Here is an 18454-nt window from a genome sequence, read left to right on the forward strand (position 1 = left end):
AACATCAAACTTTATAAAAGAAGTTCAATATTTAAACCTCTGTTAATTCTCAATAAGAAATTGTTATGAAAGAAATCAAGTTAATGAAGCTGGTAATGCTGTTTGTGGAGTTGTTTAATCCTCCTCTGCTGAGATCTTTAGAAATCTGTAAGTTGTTCAACATTTTGTTTGGATTTTAAGGGTTTCTTTTGAGTTTTGTGAGTTGTCAATGTCAATGTCAATTTTATTTATATATCACTATTAAGCGCAATGTAGGTTGACCAAAGTGATGCCCAATAGAAAAAGAAAGAAAGAAAATTAAAAAAAAACATTGTTACCATTGTGTTGTAAAGTAGAGCTAGTGCTTGAGTCCAGGATGAACAAGAAAGCATTGATGATATGACTGCAGTCATTAATGCAGTGTTGTCTATACATCAGCTCACTCATATGTATTACTATGAAGTAATTCAGGAATAATCTGTAAAATACCAGTATTTTTCTGTTAAAGTGTTTAATGAAAATTTCCGCACAATATTTTTGCATTTTATTTGACAGATTAATTACTTTTTTTTCTGTGCATACAAAAATGGCCAAAAAATATATTAGAAGAAAATATATGAACGTAAATATATTTTAACAAATAGATTTTTGGACCATGTTGTATATTATATATATAAGTTTCAGTTTAGTTTGCACCAATCCTGGGTTTTAGGTACCTTGGCTTGGATTTTACCTGCTCCAGGGCAGGTTAAGTTTTGGGTAAGAGATCTCAAACTGAAATTGGACCAATCAGATGTAAGCAAAGCATGCTCCACAAACTGAGGATCAAAGCGTGAGTTGACACAGAAAGTTGGTGATCCGCATCAACAAAGCCAGATTGGAGTGGTTTGGTTTTGTCAACTCAAAACTAATCCTGTAAGTCTGAATTTGTACAACTATGATACAGACCTTTGATGTAGTGGATGAACTACCACTGAAGAGATTGAGATGTTTCTGGTTTTGTTTTGTTGTATCCTGGAATTACCATAAGAGGGCACTGCATGCAATAAAATTATTACTTTTTCGGCCATGAATCCCTTGAAAATGTTTTACAGTAATTTATTTCAGTTTTGATTTTGTTGTTTTGCATGTTAAATTTCTGTGAAAGCATAAATTATTGTTGATTGCCAATCAGCCTCAAGTCTCATCTACAGAGGTTCTGGTTATCTGGTTAGAGTAAAAACAACTCGACTTATCACAAGAATTCAGGTTTTTACTAGAGTTCATTTAGTTTCATTTCTGCTTCTGTTTTGTGGCCATCCATTAGCGGAAACAGTTCTTGGAGTCAGTCCACTGAAATTACCTCTAAAAATATTTTCTGGGTGGGGTTTGTTGTTTTTTCTTTTGTTTCATTATTGGAGTACAACTATTCAGGCACAGACAGATAATGTCATAAAGCTGGGTCTTTGCATTATTTTCTGATCATTTGCTTTTCCCTGAGCACATTGAATATGTTTCAGCGTTTCTTGGGATTTATTTATCTCTCTGCAGTTTCACAGCTTGTGAGTCTCACAGGTTTGTATACTGAAGCTCAAATGTTATTTATATGGATTTAACCTAGATATGTTTTTAGCTTTTGTACTTTGAGATTAAATGATTATAACTTTTTTTCTTAGGACCAGTGTTTGGAGATTTAAATTCATTTCTATTCAGTTTACATGTTTGAGCTTGAACAAACTCTGCCAAATGTTGTTTTGCTACTGCATTTACTAGTAAAGTTTTTTGTTGCATATCATGATTATGACAATATAAGGCTTCTGCAGAATCCAAAAACAAAATAACTTTGACCTAACTCTATAAAATACAAAGCTCTAGATGCACGTAGACCAGTGGTCAGTTTGCAAGTCTTAAGGACTCGTAGTAGGTTATTTTATCTGATAACTCCTTGCTGCTATTCTGTGCTGTATCTTCACCTGTTTTAAATCACATCCTTCTCAATGTGTCTACCAGGTACAGAAGCTGAATGTCCTGTTCAGCTCAACCCACAGAGAGCTTTTGTGAGATACAGAGGTTCTGTAGCAGTTAACTGTAGCACTTCAGTCTCACATAAAGGGATTGGATGGGAAGCCAGTGAAGGAGCAGTGCCCAAAACCAGTAACAGTCTGATCACATGGAGAGTGTCACACCTGACAGAATGGGACATAAAGCCATTCTGCTACATAAACCATAAGAAACAGTGTCAAGTAGAGCTCCCAATCACTGTTTATAGTCAGTTTCTCTGTTATTGATTTTTTTTTTTTTTGTCTTTTCATTCTCAGAAATATCTAATAAATGTACATTCATCACTGCAGATTTCATAGTTTGTAAATCTTTCTCCACAGAGACTCCAGACAGTGTGTCCATCAGCTTTGTGAATCACAGAGGACCAATGATAGAGGAACAGCAGTATGAGCTTCAGTGTGATGTTCACGATGTGGCTCCTGTTCAGAATCTCACTGTCAAATGGTATAAAGAACAGACTCTGCTGAATCAAACCAACTTCACTGAGGATAGCAGGACTCCAGTGAATGTAAACACCACACTCCTGATCCGTCCAGACAGAGCTGATGATGGAGCTCAATACTGGTGTGAAGCAGAGCTGGATCTGGGAGCAGAAGGACCTCAACCTCCTCCAAAAGAAACATCAGGACTTGTTGAATTGTACTGTAAGTTTATCATTGCTAAGCTTGCCGTATAATTCAACGGATATTTTCTGAATAGTCTTCTAGTCTGAAGGATGTGCAACTGTCATATTTCAGCTTACGCAAAGATGTGCATATTAACTGAGATCATTTAGTCAATTATTACATTATGGTTTCAGTTGTACAGTATTTTACTGATTTATTAATAACAGCTGCTCATCATGGTGCTATTGTGCTATTAAATGTCTCTCTGTCTTCCTCAGATAAACCAAAACACTCCAGTTCAACAGAGTTCAACATCATTCAAAAGGATGAGGTTAAACTGACGCTAAACTGTACAGTGAAAGCAAACCCGGCTCCTACATACACATGGCACTCAGATCATCTGAAAGAGGAGATAAGCTCCTCAGTGCTCCAGTCCTCCACACTCAAACATATACCTTACCAGTATTTGCTGTTTTTTTCAACAGGGAAATCAGTCCCTTGTTTTCATCCATGTTAAATTCAATATGTCATCTAACCTGGTGTCTGTGGTCATTAGATGGCTGGAGTATTCTAAGCAGAGACTTGCTGTGTAACAATTTTCAATTTTATTTTTGCAGTAATGTGTACAGTCATAAAATCATTTACGCTCTCTGTGTGAAGGGGTTGGTAGATGAGAATCTTTTGCACACTGGATGTTTTATAGTCTCACTTTATTTCTCTGTGTGTTTGTTCAGCATAATACCTGATACATATATTTTATTTTACACATATTTTTAAAAGAAAAAGCTTTTATGCCACAATTATAATCTTATCTATGTAAAAAGTTTATATTTGATCTGGCCTACAATCTGTGATGTGATGTGATTACTGTTTATGCTCTTCTTTTTCCATCTGTGCTTGAATGTATCTGATGATTATATCTGTTATGATTTATTGTACAGCACAATGGACAATGCCAGTTGTTGTAATTGTGCATTAAAAATTAAGTGAAAATTAATTGAATAAAAAAAAAAATCATAATAATAAATGCCCTGCTATTTTTGAGTTTTTCCCATTCATTTCCTATGGTTGGCAATTTTGACCACACACAAAGTGGTCTTTACTTAGATTCATTGAATTAAGTCCATTATTTATTTATTTACATTTTTATTGCATATCTAAAAAAGAGAACACTTTGAGTCACTCAGATTGAGGAAAACGTTTCAATATATATATATATATATATATATATATATATATATATATATATATATATATATATATATATATATATATATATATATATATATATATATATATACATATAAAAAGAAGACAGAAGAAAGAAACTGGTAAAAAATAATCAAAAATGAGTCAGAAGTTTTTTCTCTCTCTCTTACTTTCATCTTCTCCAAAACAGTTTGAATCTATGAATCCATAAAACTCTGTTGACTTGTAGCAGTTCCCCAACTGTGGAAGTGAAGTCAGTGTAAATCAGTCATGCATGATCAGAGAACTACCACAGCTATCATTTTTATATATACATTCCTGCCTTTAAATGTTTGCATGAAATCTAACAGCTGATAATCACTATAAACATACTTTTTTATTGTAAGTTTTCCTTCCAGTCTGTTATGTTAATTGTTGAAGTTCATGGTAATTTAAAAAAATAAATACAGTTTGCTTGTACAAGGCAAACAACTTCAGTAGAGTTAATGGGTTACCACTTTGTCTCCAGTGTAAAATCTGGGACCTGAAGCAAAACCAGCTGAGAACCACTGATGTAGATGACAGTTTAAAAGGCAAACAGAGCTGGAGTAAAGGACCTGTTTTTATTTAATTTAATTATATATAAAAAAAAAAAAAATATATATATATATATATATATATATATATATATATATATATATATATATATATATATATATATATATATATATATATATATATATATATATATATATATATATACATATTGGAGAACACGTGAACATTTATTTTAAGCAGTTGAACAGCAATAAAATAAACTTTGATTTCTTTGGAATTTATTTCTTTCTCAGTGTAAATTGATGTAATTTTGTTCAGTTTTAGTTTGTTGTGCCAAATGTGCTTTGTGAGGATCAGTGGAAACAGTGACAACTAGGAGGGAGTTTCTCATTTAAAACAATGCTAGCAGCTGAACAACCTCCCTGAACACCTACTGTAAAAATAGTTCACTTTTTAGTGTTTTACCAATGTGACAATTGATAAACTTATTTTAACCCTTTACCTGTCACCTCGTCCCGTATACGGGATGCCTACATTTACTTCACTATATTACAATTAAATCTAATCTAATCTTGACAAACTATATATCGCTGGAAAGGTCTAAGACTATATTTATTTTATAATATATTTGACCTATATTTTTTGTTAAAAATTATGTAGGAAAAGTAATAGATTAATTTATGACGAGTGCACCCTCAAAAATCTACATCATAACAGGAGTTCTGACCTTTGTTAAAAAAAAGACTTCTTCATTGCCTTTTTCTCGATAACATTTTAAAAATCATCAGAAATTATATATCAACTGAAAACTTAAAGTCTCATAATTCATCCTTTAAAACCCATTTTAAAATCAGACATTGCATTTCCATGTAAATGGTATATCAATATCATGTTACAAAATGTTTTCATTCATGATTTAAATAAATTTAAGTTTGGATCGTGCACTATAAAGTCTATGTTCAAAAATGTGAGTGACAGTTAAGGGGTTTTAAACAAGTGACTAGCAACTAGCTGTATGAGTGTTATGAATGAGTACTAAATACATAATTGTTGTTTTTGCATGATGCAAATTGTCAGATAACTTCAACTCCTCACAATAATTCTGGTTCATTTAATTTAATTTCTGCTTCTGTTCAGCTGTCATCCATTAACACGAGTCATTCAACTGAAATCTCTTTTTCCGGGTTGGGGTTTGTTCCCTTTTTCTGTTTCATTATCGTGTGCTCGAGGTACAGCTTTTCAGTCACAGACTGTACATTGAGAGTTACTGTCATAAAGTTTGGTCTATTTACAACATTTTCTGTTCAATTGCTTTTCCCTGAGCACATTGAATATGTTTCAACATTTCTTTGGATTTGTATATCTCTCTGCAGTTTCACAGCTTGTGAGTCTCAGAGGTTTGTATGCTTTATTTGCTCAATGCCTGAAGTACAAACATCTGTTACCTGGAATGAGCCCAAATTTGTTTTATGTAGTACTTTATTGGACATGAAATTATTATAACTTTGTTATCTCTATTAGGACTAGTATTTGGAGTGCTAAATTCAGTTCTGACATTTTTTTCCTTATCATAATTGATAATAGACAAGCTTCTCACTGTTAAGTAAATGTCAGCAATGTACAACACTCTAGAACTGATAACAGTCTACAGCACTGTATATAGAAATCTATAGATGCACCAACTGATCCATTGATTAATTATTAGGATCAGTTGGATTAAATGATATATAAATGAAAAGTTATGAAAGGCAGATACTGTGAATAAATAGTTTGTGTTCTCTAGATGAAAAATGAAAAATTTGTGTAGTGAGGATACTTTCTGATTCTGTGTATTATTAACACATTAGAAATTGTTCCGAATGTTTAGGAAAAGGTGCATTTTTTATATGTTGTGAGATTAACAAGTGTTATATAAAAAATAAATCCTTCTTATTTTGTTTAACAGGTGCACAAGCTGATTGTCCTGTTCAGTTCAGCCAGCAGCGTGTTGTTGTGAGATACAAAGGTTCTGTAGCAGTTAACTGTAGCACTTCAGTCACACATAAAGGGATGGGATTGGAAGCCAGTGAAGGAGCAGTGCCCTTAACCAGTAACAGTCTGATCACATGGAGAGTGTCACACCTGACAGAATGGGACATACACCCATTCTGCTTCATAAACTATGAGGGACAGTGTGTAGTAGAGCTCCCAGTCACTATTTACAGTCAGTTTCTCTGTTATTTAATTTTTTGTCTTTTCATTCTCAGAAATATCTAATAAATGTACATTCATCACTGCAGATTTCAGAGTTTGTAAATCTTCCTCCACAGAGACTCCAGACAGTGTGTCCATCAGCTTTGTGAATCACAGAGGACCAATGATAGAGGGACGGCAGTATGAGCTTCAGTGTGATGTTCACGATGTGGCTCCTGTTCAGTATCTCACTGTCAAATGGTATAAAGGACAGACTCTGCTGGATCAAACCAACTTCACTGAGGATAGCAGGACTCCAGTGAATGTAACCACCACACTCCTGATCCGTCCAGTCAGAGCTGATGATGGAGCTCAATACTGGTGTGAAGCAGAGCTGGATCTGGGAGCAGAAGGACCTCAACCTCCTCCAAAAGAAACATCAGACCCTCTCTACATTACTGTACATTGTAAGATCCATCTTCTCCTGATTAATCTTTGTTAACCTCCAAATCAAGCAGACTTTTAGTAGTTGTTGCACTTACTATGCAACACAGTGACACAAGTTTTGTAGTAATAGGGATCACATGAACTGATCATATTTCATCGAACTGTCATATTTCATCAAACGCAGATAATTTCTTATTAACCAAGAATTTGATCGAATATTATATATTATGAATAGAATTAACACAGATAAAAAGGTTTCAGTTGTACAGTATTTTACTGCTTTATTAATAACAACTGCTCATCATGGTGCTGTGTACTGAGAAATGTCTCTCTGTCCTCCTCAGATAAACCAAAACACTCCAGTTCAACAGAGTTCAACATCATTCAAAAGGATGAGGTTAAACTAACGCTAAACTGTACAGTGAAAGCAAACCCGGCTCCTACATACACATGGCACTCAGATCATCTGAAAGAGGAGATAAGCTCCTCAGTGCTCCAGTCCTCCACACTCAGTCCAGGAAACTACATGTGCCACGCCACAAACTATCTGGGAAGTGACAGCAAAGTGTTCATCTTTGAATCTACAGGTGGGTTATAGATGAAAAATTGCAGTGATTCTTATATTTGAATTAGATTTCATTGATATTCATTTAAATTCCCATTCTTCAGCGTCTCTTCCATCGCATCGCTTAACTCCCTCCTCCAACCCCAACTCCCCCCCCCCCCCCCCACTTCCGTCCCCAATCTGTCAGAGTTGAGTTGGTCCACAACAAGTACGCGCAAATGTGTAATTTTTTTAACAGGCTACAGAAAATTAATCAAAATGGACAGACGTCAATTGAGTGGTTTTGAAAAAGAAAGTTAAAGAAAGACAAGGACGCTAGACGTTTAGCTACAATTCAAAATGTTTCAGGGATCGAAAGTTTTTTTTTAAAACGAGTGAAGAATGAGCTCAGGACGACAATGACACAGAAGCGATTGACTGCACTCTCCCTGTTTCCCATTGAAGTTAAAGTTAAAACATTGCCGTCTACAGCCGCGAGAGGGCGCTCTATGCTGCTCAGTGCTCCTGTAGTCTACACTGAAAACATAGAGCGCCCTCTCGCGGTTATATACGGTAATGTTTTCTCTTGGTTCTTGGTTCTAAATAAATGCAATTTATAGTCCAGTGCGACTTATATATGTTCTTTTCTTTATCACTATGTATTTTTGGACTGATGCAACTTATACTTAGGTGCGACTTATAGTCCGAAAAATGCGGTATTTGGTCAAGTGAATAAATTACATTTGAGAAATCACCTTAATTAAGTCTGAAGGGGGGGGGGGGGGGGATTTTGAGGTATAGTGCCTCAAAATCCCTGCAACTCCGCCAACTGAACCTGAAATCCGATCTTTGTTCTTTCTTTACAGTCTCTTCATTGGAAGCAGTCTCTATCACATTTCGCTTACAACTCATGTTATTGTGAATTGTTATTATGTATGCATATAATGGTTCTTTATTATCATATAATGTATGCATTAATACTGCTTTTTTTCCACAGGTCCAGGATACTACATGTGCATCGCCACAAACTCTTAGTGAAGTGACAGCAAAGTGTTCATCATCGAATCTACAGGTGGGTTATAGATGAAAAATCTTTGTAAAATGCAGTAATTCTTATATTTGAATTATTTTGAATGTATGTATTTAAATTAGTTGTATTGCTCTCATTAATAATGATTGCACTTTTGTTACATATCTGAATACTTAATGATATTTTCTTTTCCTAATGTTGGATTGAGTTATTCTTATTTTGTACACGGTGTTTGATTTCTTGGTGTAAAACCAGTCAATCTTTTGTACACTCTTAAAAATAAAGGTTCTTTATTGGCATCTTTTCCATTAAGAACTTTTAACATCTTTTAACATTCATTGAATGTTTCTATTACACAAAAAGTTTCTTCTGTAAAATATATATAAACTATATATAATATATATATATATATATATATATATAGATAGATAGATAGATAGATAGATAGATAGATAGATAGATAGATAGATAGATAGATAGATAGATAGATAGACAGACAGACAGACAGACAGACAGACAGACAGACAGACAGACAGATAGATAGATGTGTGTGTTTGCCCGTGTTCCACAAAACCAGTCTTAAATGTCATTTTTTTCGAAAATGAGATTTCTGCATCATCTGAAAGCTGGATAAATAAGCTTTCCATTGATGTATGGTTTAATAGGACAGGACAATATTTGGCTGAGATTATTTGAATTATTTGAATATCTGGATTCTGAGGGTGCAAAAAAATTAAAATACTGAAAAAATTGTCTTTGAATTTGTCCAAATTAATTCTTAGCAATGCTAATTAATAATCAAAAATGTATTGATATATTTACATTTTATCTTCATGTAAATATTTAATTATCTTAATGGAACATTATCTTTACTTAATATCCTATATCCTATGATTTTTGGCATAAAAGAAAAATCAATAATTTTGACCCACCCAATGTTTTTTTTTGTTTTTGTTTTTGGATATTGCTTAAAATACACCCCAGCAACTTAAGACTGGTTTTGTGCTCCAGGGTCACACACACACACACACACACACACATATATATATATATATATATATATATATATATATATATATATATATATATATATATATATATATATATATATATATATATATATATATATATATATATATATATATATATATATATATATATATATATATATATATATATGTGTGTATTTTTAAGTACAACTGTAAACATTTAACAGGCACGAGAACTGTTTATACTAACATTAATACTGCTTTTCTCCCACAGTAGTCGTCCCACATTCTGGACTGTTCTTATTTTCTTCCAGTTGCTGGTTGCATTGATCATTGCCATTTAACTCTTTTAAGTGTTTTCACACCTTGGTTGTTGTTGCGTGTTTTTTTCCGGGATTATATACATTTTATTCCAGTTGGTTGTACTGATAATTGTAATTTAGGAGAGAATTAGTCATAGTAATGTATTTCTTTCTTTCTTTCTTTGTTTCTCTGTCTTTCTTTCTTGTTCAATATGGTACTAATCTGCTCAGTGGCATGCAAAGACCTCTGCAGGGGCAGGGGTGAAATGGCATTACGAGGGCACAATTTCGGACCGTGTGGGGGTCTTTGGTGGGTGATGGTTGGGGGGAATGGGTAGGGTCCATTGGTTTGTTCAGTTAAGCGATATGGCAAAAATTTGTTTTTTCAGTCGAGTATTGAATGATTTTTCTCTTTGTGTTTGGTGTTTTATTAAAATTAAAGGAATAATTCACCCAAAAATTTAAATAGGTTAGTGTTTTGTTTTTTATACCTTCATGTACCCACTCAAAAGTTTAAACCTTGAATGAGTTTCCTTCTTCTGCTAAACATAAACTCTATTTTGAACAGTTGCTGGTTCACAGTGACTTCCAAAGTATTTATTTTTTCCTACTATCAAAATCAATGTGGACCAGCAACTGTTTGGTTATCCAGATTCATTAAAATATATTATTTTGTGTGCAGCACAAGAAAAAAAAATTCATATACTGTAGGTTTGGGACAACATGTGAGTGAATAAACAATGACAAAAAATTTTATTTTAGGGTGAACAATCCCTTTAATTCACAAGGCAGTATGTAGCCTACTGTCCCTTTAAGTCATGCACGCATCTAATATACAGATATGCATCTGTTTCTTTCAGTTGTTTACTTTCATTTTAGACATAACCAACTGAGGCTATACATAAACCTTGTGTGTTTTGACAGTATTAACACAAAACATAACTTAGCTCAATAATCAGGTAAAGTAAACATCCACACTGAACACCTGAGCCTAAAAGAATAACAAAGCTAGTTCAATTTTAATGTTTGACCAATGTGACAATTTTAAGAACCTGAAAAAATCAGGCTACTAGCATCTGGATGCTACATGAATGGGTAACACTTTAGAATACTGTTTCTTACTTACTGCATAACTAATAAGGAATAATTGAAGAACTAACAGTTTATTCATTAACACTTAACTCACTACTGTTAACTACTAAGGAAGATGTGTTAACTAATCAGTATATAATATAATTTTAGGATTGTGTTAAGTAACAGTTAGCTAATCAATAACTAATATATTCTGTCATACCTCCTGAAGAACTACTGTTAATTATCTACTAGTTAAGGTTCAAGAAAAATAACTATGAAATAACTACTAATGAACAGTTATATGCAAATAGTCACTATAATAATCAAGCTGTGGCCCACAAATCAAGTACTTGAGTAATAGTACAGATACCCCAATAAAATATTATTCCAGTAAAATTATATGTAGCCTATTCATTTTCAAAATTACTTGAGTAAAAGGACAAGTACAAAGTACTACTACAGTAACAACTTTGTTACAGCCCACTTATTAGCCTATCATGGAAATGAAATATGCATTTTTTTTTTGCTTCTATATGTTAAACTTTTGATTGTGAAATGTTTGTTAAATTAGTTTAAATGTGGGGAGTATACATGTTAAAATGGAATAAAATAAGCTGTATTAAGAAATGTTCTCAACTGAAATAAAGATCGTAAACAAGTTGTTGTGTATTTTACAAAGTTTATGATTACTTTTATTGTTTTTTTTGTCAAAATTATGTAGTTATTATTATGTACTAATAGGTTCACTTTAGAATACTGTTTCAGGTTCTAAGTCCTACAGAATTATCTGATAATTCTTTATTAATTACTAATGGGTTCTCAACATTTTCACTTTAGATTAGAATAGGCCTACTGTTTCAGGTTAAAAAGAAGTCCTGCAGAATTATTTGATAATTAATTATTAATTACTAATGGGTTCCCTATGTTTTCACTTTAGAATGGGCCTTATGTATCAGGTTCAAAATAATTCCTGCAGAATTTTATTTGATAATTCTTTATTAATTACTAATGGGTTCCCTATGTTTTCACTTTAGAATACTGTTTCAGGTTCTAAGTGATTCTTGACAAATTATCTAATAATTAATTATTAATTACTAATGGGTTCCCAATATTTTCAATTTAGAATGGGCCTTATGTATCAAGTTCAAAATAAGTCCTGCAGAATTATTTGATAATTCTTTATTAATTACTAATTGGATACCTGTATTTTCACTTTTCCTCAGACTTTGCCTTACATACAGAAATTGAATTAATGGTAATGCCTTAAATATTCAGGTTTTGGCTTTGTTTGAACAGCACACCCTGCTGAAACAACCAGCTAAAACAGCCTAAGCATGTTTAAGCTGGAAGTAGCTGGTTTTAGCTGGTCTCCCAGCATGAAGCCAGTTGGTTTTAGCTGTTTGGCCAGCATGTCTCCCAGTCTGACCAGCTAAAGAAGTGGCCAAAACTCCTCTAAATAACCAGCTTAACCCAGACAATCAGTTGAACACATCTAATAAGTGCAAGCATTTGCATCGCTTTGACCATTTTCAGTAGATCGCACCTTCTCACATGCCACGACTGGTCGATTAGCAAGTATGAAAGCAGGAAAACAAAGCCAAATCCAGGATATTTTAGGCAACACAAAAATCCTGACATGTCTGGGAAAAAGAGCACATATGGTTACCCTAGATGCACATTCATCTGTTTCACATAAAATTGAACACATTTTCAGTGCCACTCATTGGACATTACACTTTGAAAGTGTCATGAAAACAGAGATGCCTAGCGCAAGCATGTTTTTTTTTTTCACAAAAACAGAAATGCCACCGCAAGCATGTTTTTATTCCACGAAAACAGAAATGTCACCGCAAGCATGTTTTTTTCCCCACGAAAACAGAAATGCCACTGAAAGCATGAGTTTCAGCATTTCCCGCTGAAAGAAAGAAACAGCTAAAATTATGTGAGGATCCTGTTTGTGGACTTTAGTTGGGTTTTTAACACTATCATCCCAACAGCCCTCCAGACCAAACTGACTCAGCTCTCTGATCCTAGCTCTATCTGTCAGTGGATCACCAGCTTTCTGACAGATAGGCAACAGTTAGTGAGACTGGGGAAATTCATGTCAAACAGCTGCTCCACCAACACTGGCGCCCCTCAGGGATGTGGTCTCTCCCCACTGCTCTTCTCACTGTACACCAACGACTGCACCTCTAAAGACACCTCTGTCAAGCTCCTGAAGTTTTCAGATGAGACTACAGGTCAATGAATAATGTAAAGGATGTCATTTTGGGGTAAACAACTACAGACCAGCACTGTAACGCTGTACAAACTTCATAATCTTTGGGAAGAAGGAGGCGGGTACCGGCGGACAATCAAGTCAAACTTTAATAATCAAAATAAACATAAAACAGCACACAAACAAAACCAAAACACAAACTAAAATCCAGGCCTGGTCCTCTCTCGTCCATCACTGTCGTTGCTCCTGTTTTATATCCTTCCATCTCCTCCGTGGGACTCGAGACAGGTGGGTCGAGCAGGTGTTGCTCATCTCCAATCACTCCACCGGCCTCGCCCCATTCCCTCGGCTCTCGGAAAAAAAATACTTTGCTATTTAAGCTGGAATAAACTGGTCTAAACAAATATATATAAATATATATATATAAATCTCCATTAAATGCCCTTGTTTCAATTTGAAATTATCTTCACACAGAGAAACCAGACAGTGCGTCCATAAGTTTAGTGAATCACAGCAGTCCATTAACCGAAGGAAGAGAGTACCATCTACAGTGTGAGGTGTAGAACATCACACCTGTCCAATACCTTGTTTTACGATGGCATAGAGGAAAAACTGAGGTTTACAGTTTGAAGTTAACCCCTTCAACACCAGTCCAGGTGTCCTCCACCTTGCTGATTGTCCAGAGCACCAATTCCGAGTATGGGTTACCAAACTTGGCAAATGTCATGACTTTCTTTCTTTCTTTCTTAATATTTGTCCCCACTAGTCTGTCTAACCGGTTTTAAATTGTTCATTCAATAAATGCAAAGATTATCTTATAAATTCTTGTCATGTCACCAAATAATTTCTTGTTTAGCTAATTATCATTTAGCAACACAAGATATTTTCAGTTGTCAAAACTTTACACATACAGTAGTTAAAATCTAAAAAAAAAAAAAAAAAATAGAAGAAGCCTAAAATATCTGACACTGAGGAGTAAAGCATTTTGGAAAACAAATACCTATGCAGTAGTTTTACAAAGATGCAAACAGACCTCAACAGCTACAACCAATTATTTTATAACCAATTCTTTATTCATGCACTGCCCCAAGCTCTTTTTTTATACAGTGTAGCATAGTAGTGCCATTCACTGAGTAGATCTGCTCAGCATGCAGATACTCCCAAAAGAAGATAAGACATTTCACACATTTAATTTCAACAGATGCAAACAGCATACAACTCTTTTAAAAAGGAGGACACTTTTGCAGTTTTAAAAAGAATAATAATTACAGAAGTATTAAACAACTTTTTCTAACACTTATCATTGCATTTAAATAAAAATGAATTATACTAAAAAATTTATATTAAATGCAATTTGTTTTTTTGGTACACTTAAGGCACTTAGGACATAAATATATGTTTATGTGTGGTTTCGAACCATCGCAGCATTAATAGCTGCCCACTGCTCCGGGTGTGTTTGCAGTGTGTGTGTGTGTGTGTGTGTGTGTGTGTGTTCATTGCTGTGTGGGTGTGCACTTTGGATGGGTTAAATGCAGAGCACGAATTCTGAGTGTGGGTCACCATACTTGGCTGCATGTCATGTCACTTTTTCATAATTAATTCTGTTGTCCTTGAAATATAGTTAAAGTGTACTTGCAGAATGTACTAACAAGAATTTCACGGTAAACTAAAACATACTTAAATGCCACATCTATTGAAACTTGAATGTCATAAATATAAATATTTCTGTAAGTTGCAATTTAGTACATTTAAAATGTATTAACTTTAAGTGTAATACTGAAGAAACATTTCAATAAATGTACTTTTTAAAGCACGACAAAATGTATACAAAATAAAAATACTTTAAAATGTACATTCAAACTTTTAATTCAACAGTATCACAAAGTGCACTTTTTTAATAGTGCTTATTTTCACATCCCACTGTCACTTAAAATCGTTATGTTGTGTTTGTAGTTTGTTTCCTGTTTCCTGTGCTGGTTTTGTAGCCCAATCTGTAGATTTGTTGTTGATTTGTTTCCCCCGATTGTCTCGTCAAAAGTTTAAAGGGATAGTTCACCCAAAAATCAAAATGATGTCATTAATAACTCACCCTCATGTTGTTCAGATCCAGTTATATTGAATGATTCGTTCGTGAACTGGATATCACAAACTGCTTTGTTTTGAACTCTCGCTCACAACAGACATGGAAGAGAAGACAATGCTGAATAAATTCATAGTTTTTGCTATTTTTGGACCAAAATGTATTTTCAATGCTTCAAAAAATTCTAACCGACCCTCTGATGTCACATGGACTACTTTGATGATGTTTTTCTTACCTTTCTGGACATGGACAGTAGACCGTACACACAGTTTCAATGGAGGGACTGAGAGCTCTCGGACTAAATCTAAAATATCTTAAACTGTGTTCCGAAGATAAATGGAGGTCTCACGGGTTTGGAACGACATGAGGGTGAGTTATTAATGACATAATTTTTATTTTTGTGTGAACTATCCCTTTAAGTCTGTATGTATAGCCCTTGTGTTTCCTATGTTCTTGGTCAGTTGTTATTCATGAGTTCTGTTTTGCTTGTTCTTGTTTTGCTTCATCATTAAATTTTTGGTTATATCCTCACCTTTCTTCTTCTTTAAATGTATACCACAACAAATAGTCTGTTCTTCACACAGTGCTTCAAAAACCCATAGTAGAGATGGACTAACATGCTTAGAGATTCACAGTAAAAATTCACAAGAGTTTTAAGTGAAGTGTGTAAATGACAGTTTTTTGGGTGGACTGTTCTTTGATGGCCTCCCAACAGTGTGAAAAAAAAAACGCTTACATGCATGATGGATGTAACAGATGTTAGTGTTGCTCTGGCCTCTTTGAACTAAACCAGCAACAGAAAGAAAAACAAGAACAGGATTTCCTGTAACTGGTCTCTCAGAGCCTCTGTCACAAGAGACCTAATAATGATCACTTTTTATTATAGTTATTCCTGTATATTAAAGATATTGCTGATAAAGGAATACTCCACCCCAAAATGAAAAATTTGTCATTAATCACTAACCCCCATGTCACTCCAAACCCATAAAAGCTTTGTTCGTCTTCAGAACACAATTTAAGATACTTTGGATGAAAACCGGGAGGCTTGTGACTGTCCCATTGACTGCCAAGTAAATTACACTGTCAAGGTCCAGAAAAGTAAGATAGACATCATCAGAATAGTCCATCTGCCATCAGTGGTTCAACCGTAACATTATGAAGCGATAAGAATACTTTTTGTACACGAGTAACGACTTTATTCAACAATTTGTCTCCTTTGTGTCACTCGGCATCACCATAGTGCCATTTTGGAGAATATGAGCTGAACGCAAGCTGCGTACAGTCTTCTGTATCAGCCGCAACACACGTATACACTGTTTTCTTTCATATCAAAGCGTAAATACACATATAAAATGTATCCTTGTTTTGCAGTCCAGTGACCTTGAGAACGAATCAAAGATACTGTATATAGGTCTAGATGATACGCTATGGACTTTCTGGATGTGGGAGATCAAAATCTAGCTTGGCTAGTTACATTTTAGATGTTTTTAGGGGACCCTCTTTTCAGGGGTAATGAACTGTTGAATATGAGAGTCAAACCTACATAAGTGTAAAATCCATCCTAGTAAGCTTTATTAATTTTAACAGAGCATTTGTGTGTTCCATGACACACTGAGATGGCTTTGACATTTTAATGTTTTTATAGATATTTACTCACCCAATTTAAAAAAAAGAAATATTATGCCTACAGTACAAAAGGTAAAGCATGTTCTTTTAGGGTGGGGTTTGTTGTTGTGTTGAATTAGTGTTTGTGTCATTTGTGTTATTTATCAAATCAGGAGTAAAGGAGCTGCTATTCAAAATTTTATTTTCTCAAAATTTGAGAAAAAAAAACTATGAAAATTTGAAGAGACTAAATTAATACATAATTTGGAACATATAATTAAAGGAATAGAACATGTACTCACCCTCAAACCATATAAGATGTAGTTGAGTTTATTCTCTGTATTGGAACAGATCTGGAGAAATGCAGCATTATTATTATTAGAAGGTTGGAAAAACACAGGTTAAGGGTTGCCCATAACGCGGCATTACATCACTTGCTCACCAAGGTATCCTCAGCAGTGAATGGGTGCCGTCAGAATTAGAGTCCAAACTCATATAGATAAAGCACACCTATATAAGGCTTTGGAGATTAAAACAACCTAATGAGAGATTTGAACAAGCACAACTTCACAAGACATTAATTGATGGACTGGAGTTGTGTGGATTGCTTGTGGATTATTGTGATGTTTTAACAGCTGTTTGGAATCTCATTCTGAAGGCACCCATTAACTGCTGAGGATCCATTGATGAGCAACTGATGTATATTGGGCCACAGTTTATTATATTAGTAGTAGTAGTATATTGATGCTACAGTACTTAATAGTTTGATTGTTAATCTTGTTACTTCAGCACTTAGCAATTCATTTTTGTGACAACTGTGGCATGTAGATGATAAGTGCATCAATATGATTTACAGACTCATTTTGCAATCCTTTTTAGTCTAGTTTTGTAAACGTGGTGTTTGATCTGATAATAATGAGGTTTGCAACCAAATACAGAAAGTACCATTACATTTTCTTGGTAGAGAAACCTGAGGTCAACCAGTTTGCTTTCAGGAAATGAATGAGGAGATTTAATTTGAAACTGCATCATCCGAGTTAGCCAACAACTCTGGTTCATTCATTCATTCATTCACTTTTATTTATAAAGCACTTTACAACAACACCTGCAGACCAAAGTGCGGTACAATCAAGAAACACTTCATTAAAACACAAAACTTAAAAAAAAACACAGATCCTATTAAACAAAAAAGACTAGCCTGAACTCTCAAAGGCTAAAGACTAGAAGTAGTTTTTGACTTTAACTTTAAAAGCATTTAAAGATGAGGCCTCTCGAAGTTCCCGAGGAAGACTATTCGAGAGCCTCGGCCCCATAACAGTAAAGGCTTGATCCCCTTTTAACTTTAAATGAGTATGAGGGACAGTAAGCAATAACTTATTATTGGATCTTAGAGACCTAGGTACTTGATGGTTCAGTTGTTCTAAAGCCAGTAGACAACTTGCATTTTATTTGCAGACAGGTTCCCTCAAGATTCTTGTTTCTATTTATGAGTAAGCTTAATTAAGGCCTGTGGTTAAAGGGTTAGTTCACCCAAAAATTAAACGTAAACTGCATTTATAGTGTGTATGCCTTTCTTCTTTCAGATGAATCTAGTCGGAGTTATATTAAAAACGGTCCTGACTA

The 18454-nt window shown here is 34.3% G+C and overlaps 2 protein-coding genes across 2 annotated transcripts; both read left to right on the forward strand.

Moving 5' to 3' along the window:
• Positions 1 to 1361: 1361 nt before the first annotated feature.
• Positions 1362 to 3217, forward strand: LOC132149734 (intercellular adhesion molecule 1-like). The gene is made up of 5 exons (XM_059559141.1): positions 1362 to 1533; positions 1969 to 2226; positions 2340 to 2663; positions 2903 to 3086; positions 3181 to 3217. The coding sequence occupies exons 1-5, from the start codon at positions 1470 to 1472 to the stop codon at positions 3215 to 3217; spliced, it is 867 nt and encodes a 288-aa protein (XP_059415124.1). The 5' UTR covers positions 1362 to 1469.
• A 2363-nt stretch (positions 3218 to 5580) lies between these two features.
• LOC132149434 (protein amalgam-like) lies at positions 5581 to 9914 on the forward strand. Its single transcript, XM_059558677.1, has 5 exons — positions 5581 to 5767; positions 6316 to 6573; positions 6680 to 7009; positions 7334 to 7580; positions 9830 to 9914. Exons 1-5 carry the CDS (start codon positions 5704 to 5706, stop codon positions 9894 to 9896), a joined length of 966 nt encoding a protein of 321 aa, XP_059414660.1. The 5' UTR covers positions 5581 to 5703; the 3' UTR covers positions 9897 to 9914.
• Positions 9915 to 18454: the final 8540 nt, after the last annotated feature.

This window comes from Carassius carassius, chromosome 9 (assembly GCF_963082965.1).
Source record: "Carassius carassius chromosome 9, fCarCar2.1, whole genome shotgun sequence".
Classification (NCBI taxonomy): domain Eukaryota; kingdom Metazoa; phylum Chordata; class Actinopteri; order Cypriniformes; family Cyprinidae; genus Carassius; species Carassius carassius.